Genomic DNA, 23,064 nt, shown 5'->3' on the forward strand with positions numbered 1-23,064 from the left:
TCTTCCTATGGCTGTGACCCCTCGGCCCTGCTCCACCCACCCTGCCTCCCTTCCCCGCAGGAGTCTCCCAGCAGCTGGCCTTTGGCTCAGAATCCCAACCCCTGCCACCTGCCATCGTATCCTCCAATCGCCACCTGCCTCCTACTACCTGCTGTGGCCAGATCTGTCCCTGCAGGAAGTGAGTGACATAGTGTGAGAAGTTTACAGACATGGGTTCAAATCTCAGCTTCTCCACTTAGAAACTGTGCGACACTGGGCAAGAATTCTACTTCCCTGAAGGAAGTCCTGCCAGCACAGGGCAGCTGAGGCTTCAGCAGGGTGGTAAGAAGCCCCAAGGCCTAACACTCACCTCCTCCTCTTCCTGACAGTTTGCTAACCTCCCAGGACTGACAGCCTTGGTGCATCTAGGCTTGAGAGCCTTTGACCCTTCCCTAAACACACGGGAATATTCCTGAGCTCCTGCTGTGTGCATGGCAAAGCCCAGAGCAGGCTCTCTCTCCCCCACTTCTGACCACATCTGGACCAGCCATCAGGGCCCTGTGGTGTTGGAAAGAAAGGAGGAGCCTTTGTCTGAGAATCTCGTATGTGTTGTAGTATTGAGTGGCCGTGCACACATGTGCACAGACACACACACATGCACACATGCTCTGTCATAGCCCGTTTCCAATCAGTCAACACTTCCTCCTCTCCAAGCCACAGCCTTCCTAGGGCAGCCTTGTCCCTGCCAGAAGCCACATCCGAGCACTATTTAATCACCCTCAATCAAGAGTGTGACTCCCACAAAAGGGCGGGTCGTATATACACACACATTAAAAGCAAATGAACTTCCATGATTACTGTTATCACCATAATTATTATGGAAATTAGTGATCATGAGCTGCCTGGAGCCCCATGCTGGAACCCACGTGCAGCCTGGCCTCGGCTCTGCCAGGCCCTTCTCCCCACACGAGGCAAGAGCCAGGCTCTCGGCTCCAGCCCCTTCACCCTTCACCCCTCCTCTAGCCCCTAGACATTTGGGGCATTGGGCGTTTTGCCCTGACTTGGAACAAAACTCATCCTGGCTTCCATGCGATGAGTACTTAACACCAGCCTGGGCGGGAGGAAGGACCATCGTCACTCCCATCTTACAGAAGAGGCCACTGGCCCTGGGAGGTCAAATAGGTGCTGCGGGCAGGACCCAAAGCTCTGTATTCACCGAAGACAACACTCTCATCTTACCCCAGGGCAGGGGCGGAGGAGGCAGAGGTCGGACCCTGGTGCCAAGGAAAGGATCATCAGAGACGATTTTCCAGGGATGTGCTTCAAACCCACTGGTGTGGCCCCAGTCTGGCCCAGGCCCCTTCACCTGAGCCTGTGGATACAGTGACGCCACCTAACCCTGCCTCCAACAACACATTAGAAGCCAATGGGCCATTCATTGGTTTCTGTTGTTGTTTTTGTTTTTTGCTTTGTGTTTTCCGAAGGCCTTCAGCTTTGTTTATTGCATCCCCACCTGCAGCCTGGAATCTTTCCTGGGGGGACCTCCTTGAGCAGGTTCCTGGGCTCTGAGGCCAGCCGCTTAGCGGAGACACTTCCGTGTACCAGCACCTGCCACATGCCAGGCACTGTCAGGACCGCCCCTTGAGGCAGGCGTTCAACCCGCAAGGGTGAGGCCGAGCAGGTGACTGACCACCCAGAGTAGATCACTGGGCGATCCAAGACTGGGACGGGAGCTGCCTCTGTCCACTGTCTGGGCCTTTCCACCCTCGTGCTCCTAAGACTCAGGCTCCTGAGACCATAAGATGCCACCACCCTGGCTGATGACCTCCACGCCTGGCCAGCCCTTCTTGGAGTCCTCCCTGGCCCCAGGCCAAGGCTGCTTTGCCAATCCCTTTCACTTTGTACTCACCGACCTCAGCCTCCAGAGGCCCTGAATCATTCAGTTATGAACATCTTCTGGATGCTCATAACCACATATTAGGGCTCTTTCATCCCTGTCCAGCCCTGGAACCCTGAGGGGACTTCAAACTCCTTTCCAGTAACCTTTGACAAGGCACAATTCCTGCCACCCACGTGCTCATCTCAGCTGGAGCACAGCCACTCACACTGGGATGGAGAAGCCCGGGTGTGGGGTTTTAACCACTCACTCGCTGTTCTCCATATCCCTGGGTGGCCAGTGACCAGGCGTCTGGCCAGAGCTGATGGCTGAACCCTCAGGCTCTACCCAAGGCCAACCAAGCCTTGACTTTGGTGAGAGAAGAGCCCACAGGTGCACAGGGCTTTGGCTGACCAGGAGTGGGGCTGGTGGGAGGTGGAGGCTGAGGACCCCCGGCCGACAGACCTCCACCCTCCCCTCACCCCACCACGAACTCAGTGGGAATGGGACCCCCTCACCTCACCAGGAGCTCGGTGGACATGGGACCCCCTCACCCCACCAGGAGCTCGGTGGACATGGGAACCCCTCACCCCACCAGCCCCACCCCACCCCACCAGGAGCTCGGTGGACATGGGAACCCCTCACCCCACCAGCCCCACCCCACCCCACCAGGAGCTCGGTGGACATGGGAACCCCTCACCCCACCAGGAGCTCAGTGGACATGGGAACCCCTCACCCCACCAGCCCCACCCCACCCCACAAGGAGCTCGGTGGGCATGGGAACCCCTCACCCCACCAGCCCCACCCCACCCCACCAGGAGCTCGGTGGACATGGGAACCCCTCACCCCACCAGCCCCACCCCACCCCACCAGGAGCTCGGTGGACATGGGAACCCCTCACCCCACCAGCCCCACCCCACCCCACAAGGAGCTCGGTGGACATGGGAACCCCTCACCCCACCAGGAGCTCAGTGGACATGGGAACCCCTCACCCCACCAGCTCCACCCCACCCCACAAGGAGCTCGGTGGGCATGGGAACCCCTCACCCCACCCCACCAGGAGCTCGGTGGACATGGGAACCCCTCACCCCACCAGCCCCACCCCACCCCACCAGGAGCTCGGTGGGCATGGGAACCCCTCACCCCACCAGCCCCACCCCACCCCACAAGGAGCTCGGTGGGCATGGGAACCCCTCACCCCACCAGCCCCACCCCACCCCACCAGGAGCTCGGTGGACATGGGAACCCCTCACCCCACAAGGAGCTCGGTGGACATGGGAACCCCTCACCCCACCAGCCCCACCCCACCCCACAAGGAGCTCGGTGGGCATGGGAACCCCTCACCCCACAAGGAGCTCAGTGGGCATGGGAACCCCTCACCCCACAAGGAGCTCGGTGGGCATGGGAACCCCTCACCCCACCAGCCCCACCCCACCCCACCAGGAGTTCGGTGGACATGGGACCCTTCCTGGGCCCAGCAGGGCATCTTGGTTGGTTTCTTTAATTTGTTTATTTTCAGAATCTTAGGTTCCCAGCTCCCATTCAAGCAAGCAGTGCTGAAGGAATGTAACCTTCTCCTTATCACCTGCCTCTCTGACAATTCGCAGAGCTGTGGCCCTCGTCCCTTGAAACCCTGTGATCAGATGAGCTGAAGACTGCACAGCGAGTGGGCACAGCTGGCTGCATGGGGATCACAGTGCTCCCTCTCCCACCCCAACACACTCCCTGCCACCCTCTCCTGGGGAAAGGAACACAGCTTAGCCAGGACCACCAGGCAAATGCCCTGTCACGGCCCCAAGCTCTTCAGTTACTGCTGGATGATAAACAGGGAGGCAGCTCTGAACCAAGGGGCACTCTAAGGCGTTTGTCCAGCCTGGGCCTGAATTTCAGACAGACGAAGACCCCACCCTGGGCCTCCAGCAGCAGCAGAGGGTGGGGCTTCCATCCTCTCACCCCACCCAGACTTGGCACCACTGCACAGGGCAGCCTTCCCAGCAGGGGCAGGAGGCAGGGGAGGGGACCCGCAAGGTGGGGAAGACCTTTCTCATCAGCTCCACCTCACAGCTGTGGGGCAGAGGCTCACACTGACTGCAAAGCCAGCCTCTGCTGAGATCGGCCTCTCCACTCCTTCAACAGCAAATTCCGAGACTCAGGGGGCTCCAGCCTGGTATTCTCCTGAGGGAGGCCCCAGTGCCCACATATGCGGCACCCACCCACATCCAGTCATGTCCTACCCACCATGTCACCCCCGAGTGTCCTCCCTCTACCCACACCCAGGCCAGTCCCATCCACCATGTCACCCCTGAGTGTCCTCCCTCTACCCACACCCAGGCCGGTCCCATTTACCATGTCACCCCCATGAGTGTCCTCCCTCCACGTAGACCCAGGCCAGTCCCACCCACCATGTCACCCCCAAGAGGGTCCTCCCTCCACTTAGACCCAGGCCAGTCCCACCCGCCATGTCACCCCCAAGAGGGTCCTCCCTCCACCCACACCCAGGCCCATCCCACCCACCATGTCACCCCCAAGAGTGTTCACCTCCCTAGCTGCTCATCCTTCAGGCTTCTCTGGAGGGAGTGGTGCTTACAAACCAGAGACAGCCCCAGGTATGATGGCATTTGGGGAGCTCACACCCTGGCAAGGGGTCAAACATGACCAGCCTTCTGAGGCAGAGCTTGGTTGGAAGCCCCTTATTTAAGAGCTTCAGGATCCAGTACATTCAGGTTTCTGTCCCCACAGCAAATAGACCGTGAGGTCTGCAGGCTCCACACGCAGGTCTCGCTGTGACAGCAGAGAGTGCATACGTGGTGTGGTTTACAGCCCTTTCTCAGGATACCAACCCCATCGAGAAAACCCTCCCCCAAAGGCAATTGTTACACCCCAAAGGTGCCTTCTGCAGCCCCTCCACTGCCCTTCCCTGGCTGGGTAAGAAGATAGCTTCTGAGCAGTGCAGGGTGATGGGAGCATGTTACCACTAAGCAATCAAAGACGTGCTCGAAAGCTGAGCCTGTGCAAGGAGAAACAGGTGTGTGCACCTCCGGCACCTCCTGTCTATCAGGAAGCAGCTGATGAAAAAGGCTGGAAGTTCACACTGAAGGCTGATGGGAAACCAACTCTAATAACATTAGATAGAGGGAGAGGGACTGGGCTCCCGTGGGAGAGCTATGACCTACAGCTGCCTCTGTGGAGCACGAGGACTCCACCTGCACTGCCCGTTTCCAAAGTTGATGCCGAGAGTCCCCAGTGCTGTGGGGAAACCATGTTTCTTGGGTGTAGCCTGCAGAACCGTGAGCCAATTAAACCTCTTTTCTTCATAAATTACCCAGTCTCAGACTTTTTTTTTTTCTTTTTTTTTGAGATATAGTCTCGCTCTGTCACCCAGGCTGGAGTGTAGTGGTGCGATCTCGGCTCACTGCAACCTCTGCCTCCCTGGTTCAAGCGATTCTGCTGCCTCAGCCTCCCGAGTAGCTTAGCTGGGACTACAGGCATACGCCACCACGCCCAGCTAATTTTTTTTGTATTTTTAATAGAGACAGGGTTTCACCATGTTGGCCAGGATGGTCTCAATCTCTTGACCTCGTGATCCGCCCGCCTCGGCCTCCCAAAGTGCTGGGATTACAGGCGTGAGCCACTGTGCCCAGCCCCAGTCTCAGACATTTCTTTATAGCAGTGCAAGAACAGCCTAACACAGTATATGTATTTAACTTAGCATTGGCTGGCGTCAGCATTATACCACTTCACGTAGAGGATAAGAACTTTAAAACAGTACCCATGCATTTCCCTCCTTTTGGGTTTTGTGTTATTGTTTTCATGCATTTTGCTTCTATATGTGCTGTAAACTCACATTAATTTATCATTTTTGCCTTAAACAGTCAATTATCTTTTAAAAATGCTTTTTAATGTTGCATTTTTGCTCACACATTTGCCATCTTGGGTGCTCTACATTCTTTTGTGTAGATCTGGACTTCCATCTGGTTTCACTTTCCCTCTGCCTCAAGGATTTCCTTTAATATTCCTTGTAGTGAGGACTTGCTGGTAATGAATTCTTCAAGCTTTTCAATGTCTGAAAGTCTTTATTTCACTATCATCTTTGAAAGATATTTTCGCTGGGTGTAGAATTCCAGACTGACAATCGTTTTATCCTTGAGTATTTTATAGAAGTTACTCCACTATCCTCTGGTTTGCATTGTTTCTTTATCTTTATTTTTTATTTTTTCGAGACAGGGTCTCACTCTGTCACCCAGGCTGGAGTGCAGTGGCATGATTTCAGCTCACTGAAACCTTTACCTCCTGGGCTCAAGCAATCCTCCCACCTCAGCCTCCCAAGTAGCTAGGACTACAGGCATGCGCCACCACACCCAGCTAATTTTTGCATTTTATATAGAGGCCAGGTTTTGCCATGTTGCCCAGGCTGGTCTTGAACTCCTTGGCTGAAGTGATCATCCTGCCCTAATCTCGCAAAGTGCTGGGATAATAGGCATGTGCCACTATACCTAACCTTGCGTTGTTTCTAACCAGATGTCTGCCATCTTTTTTTTTTTTTTTTTTTTTTTTGAGACAGTCGTGCTGTGGCTCAGGCGGGATTGCAATGGCGCCATCTAGGTTCACTGCAAGCTCCGCCTCCCAGGTTCAAGCGGTTCTCCCTGACTCAGCCTCCTGAGTAGCTGGGGTTACAGATGCGTGCCACCACGCTCTGCTAATTTTTGTATTTTTGGTAGAGACGGGGTTTTGCCATGTTACCCAGGCTGGTCTTAAACTCCTGTGCTAAGTGATCATCCTGCCTCAGCCTCCCAAAGTTCTGGGATTACAGGTGTGAGCCACCACACTCAGCCCATTTTTATCTTTGTTCCTCTCTGTATAATGTCCTTTTCCCTTTGGTAGCCTTTCAGATTTTCTCTTTGTCACTCGTTTGGGGCAATTTGATTATGATGTGCTCCAGTGTGTCTTCCTCATGTCTCTTGTGCTAGGGGTTCATTGGTTCTTCGTCTCTGGGTTTACAGTTTTTACCAAATTTAAAATTTTTCATCCACAGTTTTTTCAAATATTTTTTTCTTCTACTCCTCCCCACCTTCTTCAGGAACTCCAATTACACATATATTCGTCGTGTTGGTGTTGATTTTCTGTTCAATTTTTTTCCATATTGTTCTCCATGTTCCATTTTTGACAGTTTCTATTGCTACATCTTCCAGTTGACTAATCTTTTTTTGTATAATATCTGTTCTATTTTAAATGCCATTTAGTATATTTTTCATCTCAGACATTGTATTTTTCATCTCTAGAAGTTCAAGCTGGGTCTTCCATGTCTCTACTTACTTCCATGTTCAAGCTTCCCTTTACCTTCTTGTTGTGGAATGTTGTTATAATAACTGTTTTAATATCATTGCTGACTAATTCCATCATATGTGCCATTTCTGTATCTATTGATCAAATTTTCTTCTCATTATTGAGACATTTCCTTTTTCTTCACATGCCTGGTAATTTTCAGCTGGATGGCAGACAATGTGAAATTTATCTTATTGTGCGTTGGATATTGTTGGGTTCCTATAAATATTATTGAGCTATGTTCTAGGATGCAGTTAAACTACCTGGAAAGATTTTGGTTCTTTGAGGGTTTTCTTTGAGGTCTTGTTAAGTAGGACCTTAGCAGCCTTGGCCTAGATCTAATCTTCCACACTACTGGAGCAATTCTTTTCTGAGTGTTTCATCCAATGGTCTGGGAAGTATAAGATTTGTCCACTGTTGCTGGTGGGAACACCAAATATGCCTGGTTCTGTAGGAGGTTCAAGCATTGTTGTTTCTGTTTCTTTCAGGTGTTTTTTCTCCTAGACTTGGGTAGTTTACACACATACATGCACCAATCAGTATTTAGCTGAAGACTCTGGAGCTTTTTTGTTTTGTGACTTTATCCTTTTCCTACCCTGAATACTCTGCCCTGCCGAGTTTATCTGAGCTTCTTTGGTCTCCCTGGACTCCAGCTTCATCTCCTCAACTCAGGACCAACACCAGGCTCAGCCTGGGTTCTCTCTCCCTGAGCTGTGGCCTAGAAATGGTTTCCACTCCCTGATTCCCTTCTGGTCACTGCACCTGGGCAGTCCAGAGTCATGAGAAACCCTAGGCCATGTAGCAGAATGCCCACTGTCCCCACTTCACCACACTCTACTCTCTCCATCCAGCACTAGCTGCAGCCAGGCTCTCTCACAGTCCAGAATGCTAGCCAGAGACCAAGTTTTCTGCAGTGCCCTGGCTGGGGCCCACAGATAAGGATGGGCAAGGCTGGGGCCGGCAGACAAGGACAGCCAAGCAGTGCTCCAGAAACCAGCAGATGCCATCAATCAGTTTTACATCCGCCAGGCACTGAGAATCTCTGGACACCAGAAGTGTTCTCTGTTGCCAGAGCTGAACTCTCAGGTGAAGACTTCAGAAGGCCCTGAAATGTGGGCAGGATTCCATCATTACCTGTCTGTGGCCACAAGGACACAGACTCTTTTAATGGCTGGTTAGATGTCCAGGACACTCGGGACTCTGGAAAGCCCCTTTTCAATTTCAGGCCTCAGCTGAGCTCTCCATTTACCTCAGGCCAGGCAGTGCACATTATGGGGGACACCACTGGGTGCTGGGATGAGGATGGCACTTGGCGTGTGAGCTAGGATTGGGTGCCCACCACTCTCTTCCCCAGCCAGGCAGTGGCCAGTAAGCATCTCTGGTTTCTGTCCCCTTACCAGCCTCCTCTGCTACGTTTGCATTTCTGGCAGGCAGTGGATCAGGGAAGCACCAGCGGTTGAGGACCATGTGGAGAACCACTACTGGCCAAGCATTCCCAACCTGACAGCAGAACAGGAGTACAGCAGAGCTGAGGTGAACTTGGCAGAGAACTTTGAGACCATGAAGGCAGACAACACTTCCAAGTCATCACAACCTGCTTCTCCCACAGATTTATTGTAGACCAACTCAACCATCTCCATGCCAACAAGAAATGGTCCTCACTCTGAGCCATCACCCTTGGATTTAGATCATGGGGCTGTCCTGTCTTTAGTATGGAACAAAGAAGTTTTAATTTCTACAAAAAAGGTAAGGTTTTGGGCCACAGCCTTATTAAAACAAACAAACATGAGCACAGTGGTCCACATATGGAATATCTGGGGCCTAAACAACCTGCTACTTGGAAGTATAATCAATGTCCTTTTGTTTGTTTCTTTAGCCTGGTAGGACAATATCAGAGATTTCCTTGGTCGTAGAGAATATAAAACATAGTTTGAACAAAAGCAGCAATAAAGTTACAAATTATTTTTTGGTGTATTTGCTTAAGTATAAGATAGCTGATCTTGGCTTTATCATGTAAGATTAGTTTGCTTAGTTTTCATTACATTTGCTAAACTTAAATTGAATTGTGAATAAATATATGGCTGATTCATATCGTAATTAAATTGCACATTCACATAAACTGTACATTAAAAGTTGCACGTTGTCATCCAAAATAATACTTAGGTAAAACCAAAAATATGATAAACCAATGTCAAGGAACCTACCCTAAAATAAAAATAGAGTTAACATGGAATTGCAAAACTAGAATGGGAGAAACGTTTACCCATAAGATCTTGTTTGGAACATTGATATAACACTAGAAAAGAATTTTTTAAAATAACTACGATGTTCAACTGTGACTGTGAGTCTGTGAAGATCAGGCATTCTGAATCATTGCCCTGTGCTCTGTGGCAGTGCAATTTCACAGAATGCACTACAATAATTAATAAAATTCTCTAATGGGAAAATTTTGATGAATAAGTGTTTACACTATAAATATTTATATTATTAATATATTGGTGCTATTATTTCACAAAATAAAAAAGCTGTAATACAGACTTTAAAAGCAAATAATATCCTTACATTTCTAAATAAAGAAAAAATATAAATTTTGTGAAATATGATTAAGAGTAATTGATAAAATAAAAACTGGGGCATAAATTATATTATAGTTTGGGTAGAGATTGAAAAAAGTGGATGAAAATTTTAATGAGCCCTTTTTGCCTGCACTAAACTTAATCTTATAGGTGAACATTGTAATATATATAGGGTACCTACTAGCTATCTAATTTAGTTTTTACACAATGTATAAATCCTAGCCTATTGTTCTAATGTTTGAACCTGAAATGATACACAAACGTACAAGAGAACAAAATAAGGAAGAAATGTATGGAGACAGTGACATTATCAAGATAGTGGAATGGGGGTCCCTATTTTTATATTCCCCTGCAGGAATAAAAACTAGTCAGCCATCCATCAACCAAAGTAACTTTATGAGAGAGCCAGGCACAGTGGCTTGTGACAGTATCTCCTCCATTCAGGAGCCTGAGGCAGGAGGACTGCTTCAGGCCAGGAGATCAAGAACAGCCTGGGCAATATAGTGAGCTTCGGGATACAGGGCATTATAAAACCTTGCTAAAACCCAAGATCGAGAAGAGTCATTTTGAGAAGGCAGGCCCTTTGGTTAATAAGGTGTCATATTATCCAAAGCAATCTGTAAGTTAACTCAAATCCCTGTCAAAATCCCTGTCTCACTTTTCATAGTAATAGAAAATACAAGCCTACAAAGTAGACTGAATGGCCAAACCAATCATGAGGAATAAGAAAAAAGCTGGGGACATCATACTTGTGACCCACAGAAAACAGTTCAAAAGTCCCTGTTGGTAGATGACCTGGGGAAACCCTGCTAGGTACTCAGTGGAGCCACACTCACCCACACATCTGCTATTAGGCCCACCATATAGCAGAACCTTGCCCTAGTGCCTGCTCCACAGAACAAAGCCCTGAAGACAATCCAGTCTGCCCAAAAACATGACAGGACTCACAACCACATGTGCTCCTGGTAACAAGCCCACTAAAGGTAAAACCCACTCCAGATTCAGCAGCCACCTTGTGATCCAGCTACAAGCCTTTTTACTGCAAACCCAGTAAAGATCTCATCAGCCTTGAGATCCAACAGATGAAGATCTTTACCTGCTGAAACCAGTTTATAAAAATGAAAAGAGGAGTTTACTCCTTCAAATGCACAAACACCAATGCAAGTCTATATTACACCCATTCTAACGGTCCTATTTTAACATAGAACTGGAAGTCCTGCATAGAATAATTAAGTCCTACATCAAACAATTAAGCAAGAATATCAAAAAGATCCAAATTGAAAGGAAGAAAAAAAGTCACTGTTTGTGGATGACATAATCTTATATATAAAAAACATAAATAGTACATTTAAATAGTGCACTTAAACTAATAAATACAGTCAGTAAAGAAGCAGAATATACAATTAACATACAAATATCAGTTTCGTTTCTATATGCTTGAGCAAACCAGTAAAAAAGAAAAAATCTCATTTACAATAGCAACAAAATAGTAGATTTCTTAGCAATAAATTTAACCATTGTGGTGAAAGATCTTTACAATAAAAAATAAAAGATATTGATGAAAAAAATTAAAGAAGATACAAATAAACATAAATAGATTACATGTTTATGAATTAGAAGAATATTGTCTAAGTGACATATTATCCAAAGCAATCTGTAGATTATTTCAACTTCCTATCAAAATTCCTGTGCACTTTTTACAGTAATAGAAAATTAAAGTCTACAATGTATATAAAACTATAAGAAATATTGAATGGCCAAAGCAATCATGAGGAATAAAACAAAATCTAGGGACATTGCACTTTATTATTTAAAACTACATTTCAAGACTACAGTAAACATAATAGAATGGTATGTTTATAGGAACCAGCACAAAAACCAATGGAACGGAATACAGAGCCCAGAAGTAAATCTATGTGTCTGAAGTTAATCTTTGACAAGGGCACCATGAATATGCAATACAGAAAGTGTAGCCTTTTCAATGCTTGGTGCTGGGAAAACTGGACACTCACAAGCACAATAATAAAATTAGATCATATTTCTTATGCCACACACAAAAATTGACTTAAAACAAAGACTTAAATTTGATACATAAATCCTTAAAAGAAAATATTTTAAAAAGCATATGAAAAGCCTCCATGATACTGGCCTTGGCAATGATTTTTTTAATATATCAAAAGTATTGCAATAAAAGCAAACATAAAGTTGTAGTGTATCAAAGTATTGTGCACAGCAAAAATTAAGAAAACTTTTAAGATGGGATAAAATATTTGCAAACCATATATGATAAGAGGTTAGTATTCAAAATATAGCAGAAAGTCATACAAATCAGAGACAAAAACAATAATAATAATAATAATACCAAACTAAAAATAGGCAAAAGACTAAGTATTTTAACAAACATATTCAAATGGCCAACAGATGTGTATAAAGATGCTAAAAATTACCATTAATCAGAAAATTGCAAATCAAAATCATAAGGAGATAGTACTTTACAGCAGTTACAATGGCTAATATCAAAAAGAAGAAATATGACGTGTTAACAAGGATGTGACAAGATATTTCTGTACAGTCTTAATGAGTTGTAAACTGGAAGAGTCATTATGAAAATTAGCAGGGAGGTTATTTAAGAAAAATAGAACTATCATACAAGCCAGAAATTCTGCTTCTGTCTATAAACAAAATAAAATCAGTTATCTCAAAAAAAATCTTCACCCCTGTATTCAATGCAGCATTATTCACAACTGTCAAGGATTTTTTTTTTTTTTAAAACGATGTATCTGTAGATGCTGAATGGATAAGGAAAATGTGGTATAAACAGACAACTGAATATTATTCACCCTTGAAAAAGATTGAAATTCTGCTATTTCAACATGAATGAACCTGGGTACATTATGCTAAGCAAAATAAGCCAGGCACAGAAAGACAAGCGCTGTGTGTTCTCACTTAAATGGAGAATCTAAAAAGGCTGAACTCATAGAAGCAGAGAGTACAATGGTAATGACCAGGTCTGGAGGTAGAAAAATGGTAAAGTGTTCAAAGAGTACAAACTTTCAGTTATAAGATAAATAAGTTTTGGGGATCTAATGTATAGCTTTGAAATGTAGTTAATAACAGTGTTTTGTATGCTTAAAATTTGCTACAACAGTAGGAGACCTCAAGTGCTCTCACTACAAAAAACAACCATGTGAGGTGACATAAATATTCATCAACTTAATTGTATTAAACGTTTTACAATATATATACCTATCAAATCATTATAATTTACACAATACATAATTATGCAATTTTTATTGGTCAAAAAATTGATGTAATGTGCATATGCATATATACACATAAGTGTGTATATACAGGTATGTAAAACATATACATACATATCCATGACATATGTTGTTATGTATATACTTGTGTGTGTATATATATACATACATATCAATAACACAGTCCTAGTAAGCTTCAAACTAAACAAGAGAAAATTATAAAATGATAACTATTTAAAAATCAGGAAACAAATGGGAATTTAATACATGCTCAACAATGTTCTAGTTCCTCAATGGGAAAGTACATGTTTTAAATGTAGAAAGTAGATACAGTAAACCATATTACAGTTTAGGAATTAGGGCACAGAATGTTTACAGTATTAGCCTCAATACATACCAAAAAACTTAAAGTTTTGAAGTAAAATAACATTAGGTTTTATTATATGGGGCAGATGCTTAGTGTTCTGATAAAATTTTTGAGTATGAATTTCTGTAGAATCACATTTGAAACCTTCATAGGATATGAAATTGTAAAACAGAAAACACGACATCTGGATGTGGTGTTTCCGGGATTTCTAAACTAAATCCCAATATCTCTGCTACTCTCACACATTTTAGACTCAAAATGGAAATTAGAAAATGTTTAACATAGAGTTCCTTTAAAATCACAGACGGCCCCATGTCCTCAAAAGCAGTAAAAGAGCAAGCAGCCAGGTCCTCCAGCCCCTTGCAAGCCATGCAAAGGGCTTTGATTTTCTTTGTAACCTGGAAGAATGATCGCCGAAGGGGAAGCCCAGACCTAGAGAACTGAAGAGCCTTGGGCAGAAGATGTCTGTCTCTATATGAGAGCAAGAGAAAGAAACCAGGGCTTCTCAGAAACGATTTCCTTTGGAGCATAGCTTCGCAAACCACACTTTAAGATCTGGCTTTCTCCTTGACCTTTGGACATCTCATCTGTGTCATCTGCTTTATTCACTCCCATCTATTTAGATGTTTGGCTACTATCTCCTGTCTCCTCACACTCTGGGGCTTTTTTTCCCTCAATATAGGTGATCAGGTTTAGCCTAGAGAACAGCCAAGGACTCTGTATTAAAAAATGTAATATGACTTCTGCTGTGATTTTCCAGTTACTACTTAGTACTGTGCTCAGTGGAAAAAACAGAGCATTATAAAAGAGTCTAAAAATTTGATACCAAATACTGTTTCCTTACAGAAACGTTATGATATTTAAAAACTTTTCTAAATTTGTGGGTCCTTAGCTCCATGACCCAGTCCTGCTGAATCAAAACTTGGTGGTGGTTGGCTGGGCATGTTGGCTCACACCTGTGATCCCAGCACTTTGAGAGGCCAAGACAGGCAAATCGCTTAAGCCCAGGGGTTTGTGGCCAGCCTGGGCAACACGGCAAGACCTAGTCTTGGGTGGGGGAGGGGGAAAGGTGGTGGTAATGGGAGGTGGTAATGCGATTATACGGTGTGGGCAACCATATTTTGTGCCTCTAAATTTCTGGAGTTACCGCTAACCTAAAATTAAGGATACAGATCAGCTGAATAAATAAAAAAGATTTACGTCAAGATGAAGCGTCCTCGTGGGGGTCCGCAGCTGCAGCACCGCCAGGCGGCAGCATCCCACCTCCTCCACCTGGCTGCAGCCCCACCAGGAGCCGGGCTCCAGCCAGGGCGCTGCGGCAGGCACCCGACCCCGAAGGCGCAGACGTGGGTTTCCTGCCGTCCCGGGTGTCTTCCCGCTCCCCGGACGCCCGGGCAATTCAGTTCATTCATCCAGCGCCGCCGCAACCTTCCAAGCCGGAGGAAGGGGCGGGCAGGGGTAGCGGGTCCCACAGACGCCCGCCAAGACCTCCGCTCCAGAACCTGTGGGCTGCTTTCCCTGCGGAAGGACGTTGCCATCGCCAACCACGAGGAAATCCACCCTTGTGCACCCGGATTCCCATTGCCACCGACTTCGTGTAAACTCCAGTCCCGGGGACACGAGAGAGACCCAGGACTCGGGCCGTGGACACGCTCGGTGCCCCGGCTGTCACCAGACGGACGGGCGCACTCTACAAATCTCGGGACTCACCGCAGCAAGAGGACAGGGAGAAGCCAACAAAGGAAGGACCCTATGAAACGCACCCCCAAAGCAACCAACCAGTCCAAGAAAAAACACGTCTCAAGTCTCCATTTGTGCCCGTGTGTGTGTCTGTGCATGTCCGTGTGTGCCCACGCGCGTTCACCCATGTGTGTGTGTGTGTGTCGGGGTGGGTTTGCTCGTGCTGGTGGTGGGGTGTGTCGGGGTGTCCGTCAGCCCCTCTCTGCTGGGATCAGGCTGCCAGGGCTCTAAGCCAGAGTGGGGCAAAGCAGAACCTTCCCGCCCCCTTGACCACGGGCAGGTCCTCGTGGGGACAAGGGACAGTGGTGGCGTTGTGAGAAAAAGGGCCTGCGGGGGGGGGGGGGGGACAGCCCTGGCGACTCTGGGTGTGTGGGGCAAGAGGGGGCCTTGCAGGAGGGGCGGCGAGGCATCCAAAACAATGTTTCCGCAGCAAGGCGGGCACCGGAGGGGATCCCAGGGCAGTGAGCCCTGGGCCCTGACGCCTCGGAGCACACCCCGTCCTGAGCCGGCCCGATGTGTTGGAAGCTCGGAGCTGAGAGTCGGGGAAGGCCTGGAGCGTCTGCGAAAGGGAGGCCGCCCAGAGAGCCCGTAGCCTGGGCAGGGGATGGAGGCATCACGGCCTGAGGACGGATTCCTGTTTCCTGCGACAAGGGGAGTCTCCACTGTGGCCTGTTTGGAAACTGGAAAGGAGAGCGAAGACACAGTGCTGCTTTTCCACGCTTCCCTGCAGGTTTCTGGGTCCCCACAGAGCTCGGGAAGCAGTCAACATTGTCTCTCTTTCGGGGGCCAGAGACGCGTGAGCAACAGGCCCCCTTGCAGAGGGCAAAGGAACGTGGAACCCGAAACCACGCTTCATCGGCCTGAGTGCGACTCCTGTGCGGATGGGACTATCGGCCTCGCGCTCTGTTGCAGGCTCAACGTGGGGCGCAATTCGCTCATTCCTTGGGAGACGGAATTCGTCTGAATTGCTCCGGGATGAAGTGACCCAGACTGGGGATCCGGGGGGCCTGTGAGCGCCCCGCAGGCCGACGCAGCTGTGGGCCGAGCCCTCAGCCCGCACTGGGCACCCAACATTTTCCCGGAGTGCAAGGTCCTGCTGGTCCTGGAGGCAGAAGACCGCTTTTCTCTCTGCCTTCCTCTCTGTGTCTCTGCCTCCCTTTCTCCCTCTGTCCTTCCCTTCCTCCCTCCCCACTCCCTACCTCCCTTCCTCCCCCTCTCCCCACTTTCTCCTTTCCAGTGTCCCTCTGTCCATCTGTCCTTTTCTAGCTCTGTTCCTCCCTTTCTCTATGTCTGTGTTCCTCTCCCCATCTCTATTTTTCAACATTTTATGATCCCATTGTGTGTATCCGTGTGTTAACTTTTTTAGCAATAAAGTTCATTTTCATTAAGATATATACATTGTTATTTAGACACGTTATTTATGTATGTGCATTTATTTAATATACATAAATTTATGTCAGAGTTATTCTACAGCATAGTGTAAGCATAACTCGTAAGCAGTGTCAACCCGAAAATTGTGTCTTACATGACTGTGGTTCTTTTCTATCGCAGTGGTGGAGGATAAAATCTCTATGTCTCCAATTGCTCTCTGTGTATTCCCATTGAACTGGCCCCATTTCCTGTAGTAATGGAACACTGTCCCCGGACTATGACAAGAGCTGTGGGCTGCGGGGAGGTCAGGGTTAGGATGACGCAGAAGTGAAGATAAGACATTCTCTTTTTCACATCTTTATTAGATACAAATTATATATGAAAGAAATTTAAAATTCCAAACAACATTAATGTTTATTTCATTATTACATAAAATGAAAATTATAAAGCAACCAAATAAGTAATTAATACTCTTAGATAATGAAAGATTGTATGATCTCAGTACAAAATACCAGAATGTATGTCAAATATAACAAAATACGCTGTGCTGTAGTATGTGATGAAATCTCCATATCCTGCAATACAGTACAATTAATTGAAATGTATAAAATACAATAAAATTTAAATTTAGGATATTTAAAATGAAATAAAACATGAGGCAGGTGAATAAATAAGTATACTCATTTACCATTTAATAGATCTTGACTTAAATTTTATGTAGAAATATTAAAAGTAAATAGCTTGCATATTAATTTTACTATACTTATATCAAACTGTAAAAATGTATAGACATTTTCCCACAGGGAGTGCTATTAATGGTTTGTCGATATTAGTACTCCATGGGTTCAGGCTGGAAGAGTGAGAGCCTACAACCTTTTCTGAATTAAAAGAAAAGCAATTTCTTGGTAAGGCGGCTCATGCCTGTAATCCCAGCACACTGGGAGGTGGAGGCTGGCGGATCACTTGAGTTCGAGGCCAACCTGGTCAATGTGACAAAACTCTGTCTCTACTAACAAAACAAGAAAAAAACTCAGCCAGACATGGTGGTACCTGCCTGTAGTCCCAGCTACTTGGGAGGCTGAGGCATGCGAATTGTTTGAATCCAGGAAACGGAGGTTGCAGTGAGCTAGGATTGTGCCACTGTACTCCAGCCTGGGTAACATAGGAAGACTGTCTCAAAAAAAAAAAAAAAAAGCATATAATTTTGTATTTACTTTTCTACAATCTAAAATATGCAAATTCACGATTACATTCTAATATTTTTCTGATTATACAGAAATGCACGACTGTCATCAGACATCCGAAAGGCATCAAATGTCTAACATGGAATATAAAATTTGTCTATAGCCTTAGTGCTCTGCAAAATGCAGGGCTCACAATTCTGAGTATGCCACTCAAGTTTCTTTCCTATGACTTCTTCAAGTTCTGTCATTTATTAACACAGTGCATCCAAAATTGTCACTGCTGGTCATCTGGAAGAATCTGAGAAGTAACAGGTCCTTGTTCTCATTCCCAGAGATGCATCCTCTGCTGAATAGGGTCAAGGTGCTCCCAGCTCAGCCTCATCTGATCCACTGACAGGCTCAGTTATCTCCCGCCCAGGGATGGGCTTCTCTATCCAGGGCTGAATCCCCAGAACCAGGCAGTGTGGCTGGGACAAGCCAGCCCTCAGCAGGGAAGACATAAGCTGCCTGGGTGGACATGGAATACAAGGTCTGCACCTGGGCACACAGAGGCCCCCGGAGCTGAGTGAGCAGTGTGAGCTGCTCCCAGGTCAGTGGAGAACGGATCTGCTGTGCCCACACCTGGGCTAGGTCTTGATAAATAGCCTCCGACATAGCTCGCACAGAGGTCACCAAGCTTTTTCGAAGTGACGGTGTTTGGACTCCTAGGACCCGAGACGTGTGCCGCTGGCTGCGCCCAGTGCGGGCCCTGGAATGTCCCCCATGGTGGCCATCACAGGTCTCCTGGATTTCACTGTTGTGCACAGCAGTGGAGGATCTTGATTTTTTTTTCAGCGTCAAGCTGCACTCTTCTTCTGGACAGTTCCCTGCAAAGAAAGCATGTGAGAGACTCGCCAGAACAGTCCCCACAGACCCTCATTTCCAGAACCCCCTGTGCACCCAGGTGAACCCCACTTGTCTCTCCCACTCCTTCCTGACCATCTCAGCACTGGAATGAAGTGAGGTTGAACCCCTTGTGAGTCCCCAAATATTCTCAGAGTGCTAAGATCTCAAAAATTTACTTGTCGGTAAGTAACTCCCTTTCTGCTCAAGCCTCGTATAAAAGTTTCCTGATTATTTACCTTTTGAGGCAAACCAAAAACAAAAAAACCCACCACTACCACCACCAACAAAAAACACCAAGATTCTACCTGCTCTGTCTTGGCAGCTGTCCTTGGAACTGATTTTTCTTTTCCTGCAGTTTTCCCGGTATGAGCTGGACTCTGGTTCTGTGAATACAATGAGAGTTTGAGAAAGTGCCTCCAACTGAACACCCTGAAATTCCTAGTCCATCCTGGACACACAGGAGCTCAGGTTCCCACCAAACCCCAGCTCTCTTCTGTTCTCCAGTGTCCAGGATCTGCACCGCCCTGGCTGCCAAGGAGCCCCCGGTTTTCTGACCAGGGGAGCCAGAGTTGCTGGCTGGTCCCTTCTTGCCTGGAAAGAGTCAAATCTTACAGGATCCAGCAGTGCTGTTCCCGGCCTTGAGCTTGGTTTCCTCAGAATTCTCCTCCTTGTTTGGGTTGGGCTCCGATCCTGCTGCAAAAGGAAGTTTAGATGACTCACCTCTCCCTAGGCAGAGTCCCATAGTCTATCTCTGATGAGTTTTTGCAGATCAGTCCTTCATGTGAAGTTCTGCCAGCATCACGAGTGAACACATTTCTCAAAGTCCCCTGAGGGCACCAAGCCATTTCCCATCCCCAAATCTCAAAATAAAACCCTACTAAAGACACATGGCTCAGTATCCCTGATTCCAACTCTCCTTCCAGCCTCCATGGGAGCAGCCCAAGGCCTTACCTTGCCTTTGTATGTGCTTCTCACTGGAATGGGAGGAGGCCGTCTTGCCTTTTCCTTTGAATGGTTTCTTCTCATCTGGGCCCCTTTCTGTAAAGATCTGTGGGGAAGGGGGCTGGTCAGTGGGGTGCTGGATGGAGGAGCAGTGGAGACCGGGGTCTTCATTTCCCTTTCCCATGTTGACGCTCAAGTGAAAGGAGGCCGCTCTTTCACGTCCAAAGGCGGACTGCGGGTTATTCCGCTGGACCTGCCTTTATACGTCCCTCGGCTGGGCGTGGCTGACTCTTATTGGCTGAACAGGTTTCTCCTTCCTGCTGCTTCTTAGAGCCTCAACAGGAAGTTTCTTGCTGTAATTCTACTGGGGGCCTAGACACAGTTAAGGAGAGACTTTTTCAGGATCCTGTCATAGTGACAAGAAAACAAAGAACCGGGAGCACAGAGATCAGAAGAAGATCGGGGAATCATTTCTTCTGATTTCTGTCTCAGTCATATTTTGCACAGAAAGAGAATTTATTATACATAGTGTTAACATTGTATACATAGATATTATACTTTCTTAAATGCTTGGAAACAACAAATGTCAAATTATAGTTGATTGTATTAGATCCACACATATATGATGAAATAAAAATGCAAAGAAAAAATAAATACCAAATGAAATGGCCCATCCTACCTTAAAAATGGGGAAGATAATTAGATCAAATGCAATAAAATTGAATTGATTAGATTAGAGCCAGTGCTAACCTAATCAGCCCTTAATTCCTGAGGTAGCAAAAAGTCTAGGTGGAAAAACATTACCCCTTTCTCACCCTGCCTCAGTCATCCTGGGAGCACCACTCTGTTCTGTGGAATTTATTCATCCTCCCTAGTAAAAATGGACTTGATTCCAAACAGGTAACCCAACTGATCACAAGGAAAACAGCCTAGATTCTGAACATTCAGCTCCTGTCTTCACACAGCAGACACCACCCGAATCCCATCAAAGCCCACATTGTTTCTCAACATCCACCATCAAGACATATTCCAGGGCAGCCTCTCAAAATTGCCTCAGTGAGACAGAACAAGGTGTGGTGGAGCTCTAGGTTCAGAACAGCGGCCTCATCCCTTCCTACTGCAGCAGAGTCTGTCTCTGCTGGTCAGAGCCCTCAGACTACAGAAGGGTTAGTTCATGTCCCAGCAAGTGTTTCCTGGCTGAAACACTTGCTGGGACATGCTCCTGGTTCTTTGTTTTCTTGTCACTATGACAGGATCCTGAAAAAGTCTCTCCTTAACTGTGTCTAGGCCCCCAGTAGAACTACAGCAAGAAACTTCTTGTTGAGGCTCTAAGAAGCGGCAGGAAGGAGAAACCTGTTCAGCCAACAAGAAGTTTTCCTTCTTGTCTCCCCGTCTGCTGAGGAAAGCATGCAGGAATGAGACCTTCTGTGTTAGGGAGTACTCAGCCTCCAGTCCCAGATGACTTGATTGACTGATGAGCTGATTCCCTGAGGAGGAGAAAGAAGCAGGGAAGAGACTGTGTTGGGTGAGTCTGTGTTTTCCCAGCTGTGCTATCTGTGCAAGTAGTGGAACCAAAAAAGATATTAGTGGTTGACAGACACTGACTAGTGAAATTATCTGAATGTAAATGGAACTTATAATATCGTTATATTGTATAATATTATGATATATAAAATTTATTTGACATCTAAATAAATTTTGATATATTATGATATCATAATATCATATACAATTTGGTCAGGTAATTTTATAAGAAAATTGAGTTAAATTCTATAACAACATTAACATATAAACTCAATAGAAAGCTAGGAAAATTGTCTGCTCTTGTGTAAATTACTGCTTTTTGGATAACTCTGTAAAGGTGTGAAGAGGAATCTGCTACTTACTTGATAAGTAAGTACTTGATAAGACATCGACTTGCAAATCTTTGCTGTTTTTAACCAGTGCCGTCTCAAGATATGAGAATATTTTACTCTAAGAAAGTATTTTCATAGATATCATAATAGGAATTTTGTTCATTTTAGTTAATAAATTATTATAACATTTATTGGTTATTAATAATTTATGTCATTGTTAAAATATACTTCTACAGACAACACATTACACACATGTTTTGATTTGTGCTTTAATCTCAGGTAAATTTTTAAAATTTTTATTTATTAAATTCTATTTATTTTAGATAAAAGAGACCTTGTACCTGCCATATGCTGTAGTTTCTTAGAAAGAGAAATGCTCAGGCAAAACTCAGGCCTGGCCAGGCATGGTGGCTCACACCTGTAATCCCAGCACTTTGTGAGGCCAAGGCGGGTGAATCACCTTAGGTCAGGAGTTCGAGGCCAGCCTACCCAACATAAGGAAACCCCATCTGTACTAAAAATACAAAAAAAAAAAAAAAAAAAAAAAAAATTGGCTGAAAGTAGTGGCTCACGCCTGTAATTCCAGCTACTCAGGAGGCAGGAGGATCACTTGAACTTGGGAGGCAGAGGTTTTGGTGAGCTGAGATCATGCCACTGTACTCCAGCTGGGTGACACAGCAAAACTTCATCTTAAAAAGATAAAAAACTCAGGCTTATTTTTATCAAAATCTGGATTTTAAATGACATTTCTAGATGTGTCCTTTCAATAAAAATCCAAACCAAAACAAACAAAAAATGTCTAGGTAATTCCCCTGTATATTAACTGTTAAATTGGATACTTTTATTTTTAAGAGAGGGATTGTTTATATGGATGTGTTGGTGTGTCAAAAATGTACAGTTAAGATTGGACCTTTTTTTGACAGAGCCTCACTCGTCCCTCTGGATGGAGTGCAGCGGTGCAATCACAGCTCACTACAGCCTTGACCTCCCAGACTCCAGTGATCTTCCCAAGTCAGCCTCCCAAATAGCTGTGATGACAAGTGTGTGCCACTGTGCCCAACTAACTTTTAGAAAATTGTTGTAGAGATGAGGTCTCACTATCTTGCCCCAGTGAGTTCTTGTTATGTTGCCTAGGCTGGTCTCAAACTCCTGAGCTCTGGCTCCCAAGGTGATGAGGTTACATACCTGAGCCACCGTGCCCAGCCAAGATTAGACCTTCCAGTGAGTGCATATCTTACCTCAAAAAAAAAAAAAAAAAAAAAAAACTTATTAAGAGGTAAAGTCTGAGTTAAAAATGGGTTCACGTTAATGATTTTTAATTTGGTACTTCTACTGTTAAAAGAGGGATTGTTTATATGGCTGTGTTTATGTGTAAAAAGCTAGTTAAGATCGAAGCTTTATTTATTTATTTATTTATTTATTTATTTATTTATTTATTTATTTTGAGACAGAGTCACTCTGTCACCCAGGCTGATGTGCAGTGGCACGATCACAACTCACTGTAGCCTCAAACTCCCAGAATCAAGGGATCCTGCGACGTCAACATCCCAAGTAGCTGGAACTACAGGCGTGCACCACCACACCTGATTAATTAAAAAAAAATTTTTAATAAAATTGTGGTCTCACTATGCTGCCCAGGCTGCTCTCAAACTCCTGACCTCAAATATCTTCCTGCCTCATCATTCCAAAGTAATGGGATTACACAG

At 45.8% G+C, this 23,064-nt stretch overlaps 1 protein-coding gene across 1 annotated transcript; it reads right to left on the minus strand.

Moving 5' to 3' along the window:
- Nucleotides 1-18,031: 18,031 nt before the first annotated feature.
- Nucleotides 18,032-19,744, minus strand: LOC119622945 (protein FRG2-like-2). Its single transcript, XM_073012400.1, is given in 5 exon segments — nucleotides 18,032-18,095; nucleotides 18,097-18,541; nucleotides 18,866-18,943; nucleotides 19,173-19,253; nucleotides 19,512-19,744. Coding segments are annotated over 5 exon segments (843 nt in total). The 5' UTR covers nucleotides 19,687-19,744.
- Between the last annotated feature and the right edge of the window lie 3,320 nt (nucleotides 19,745-23,064).

The sequence above is a fragment of the Chlorocebus sabaeus genome, chromosome 27 (genome assembly GCF_047675955.1).
Source record: "Chlorocebus sabaeus isolate Y175 chromosome 27, mChlSab1.0.hap1, whole genome shotgun sequence".
Classification (NCBI taxonomy): domain Eukaryota; kingdom Metazoa; phylum Chordata; class Mammalia; order Primates; family Cercopithecidae; genus Chlorocebus; species Chlorocebus sabaeus.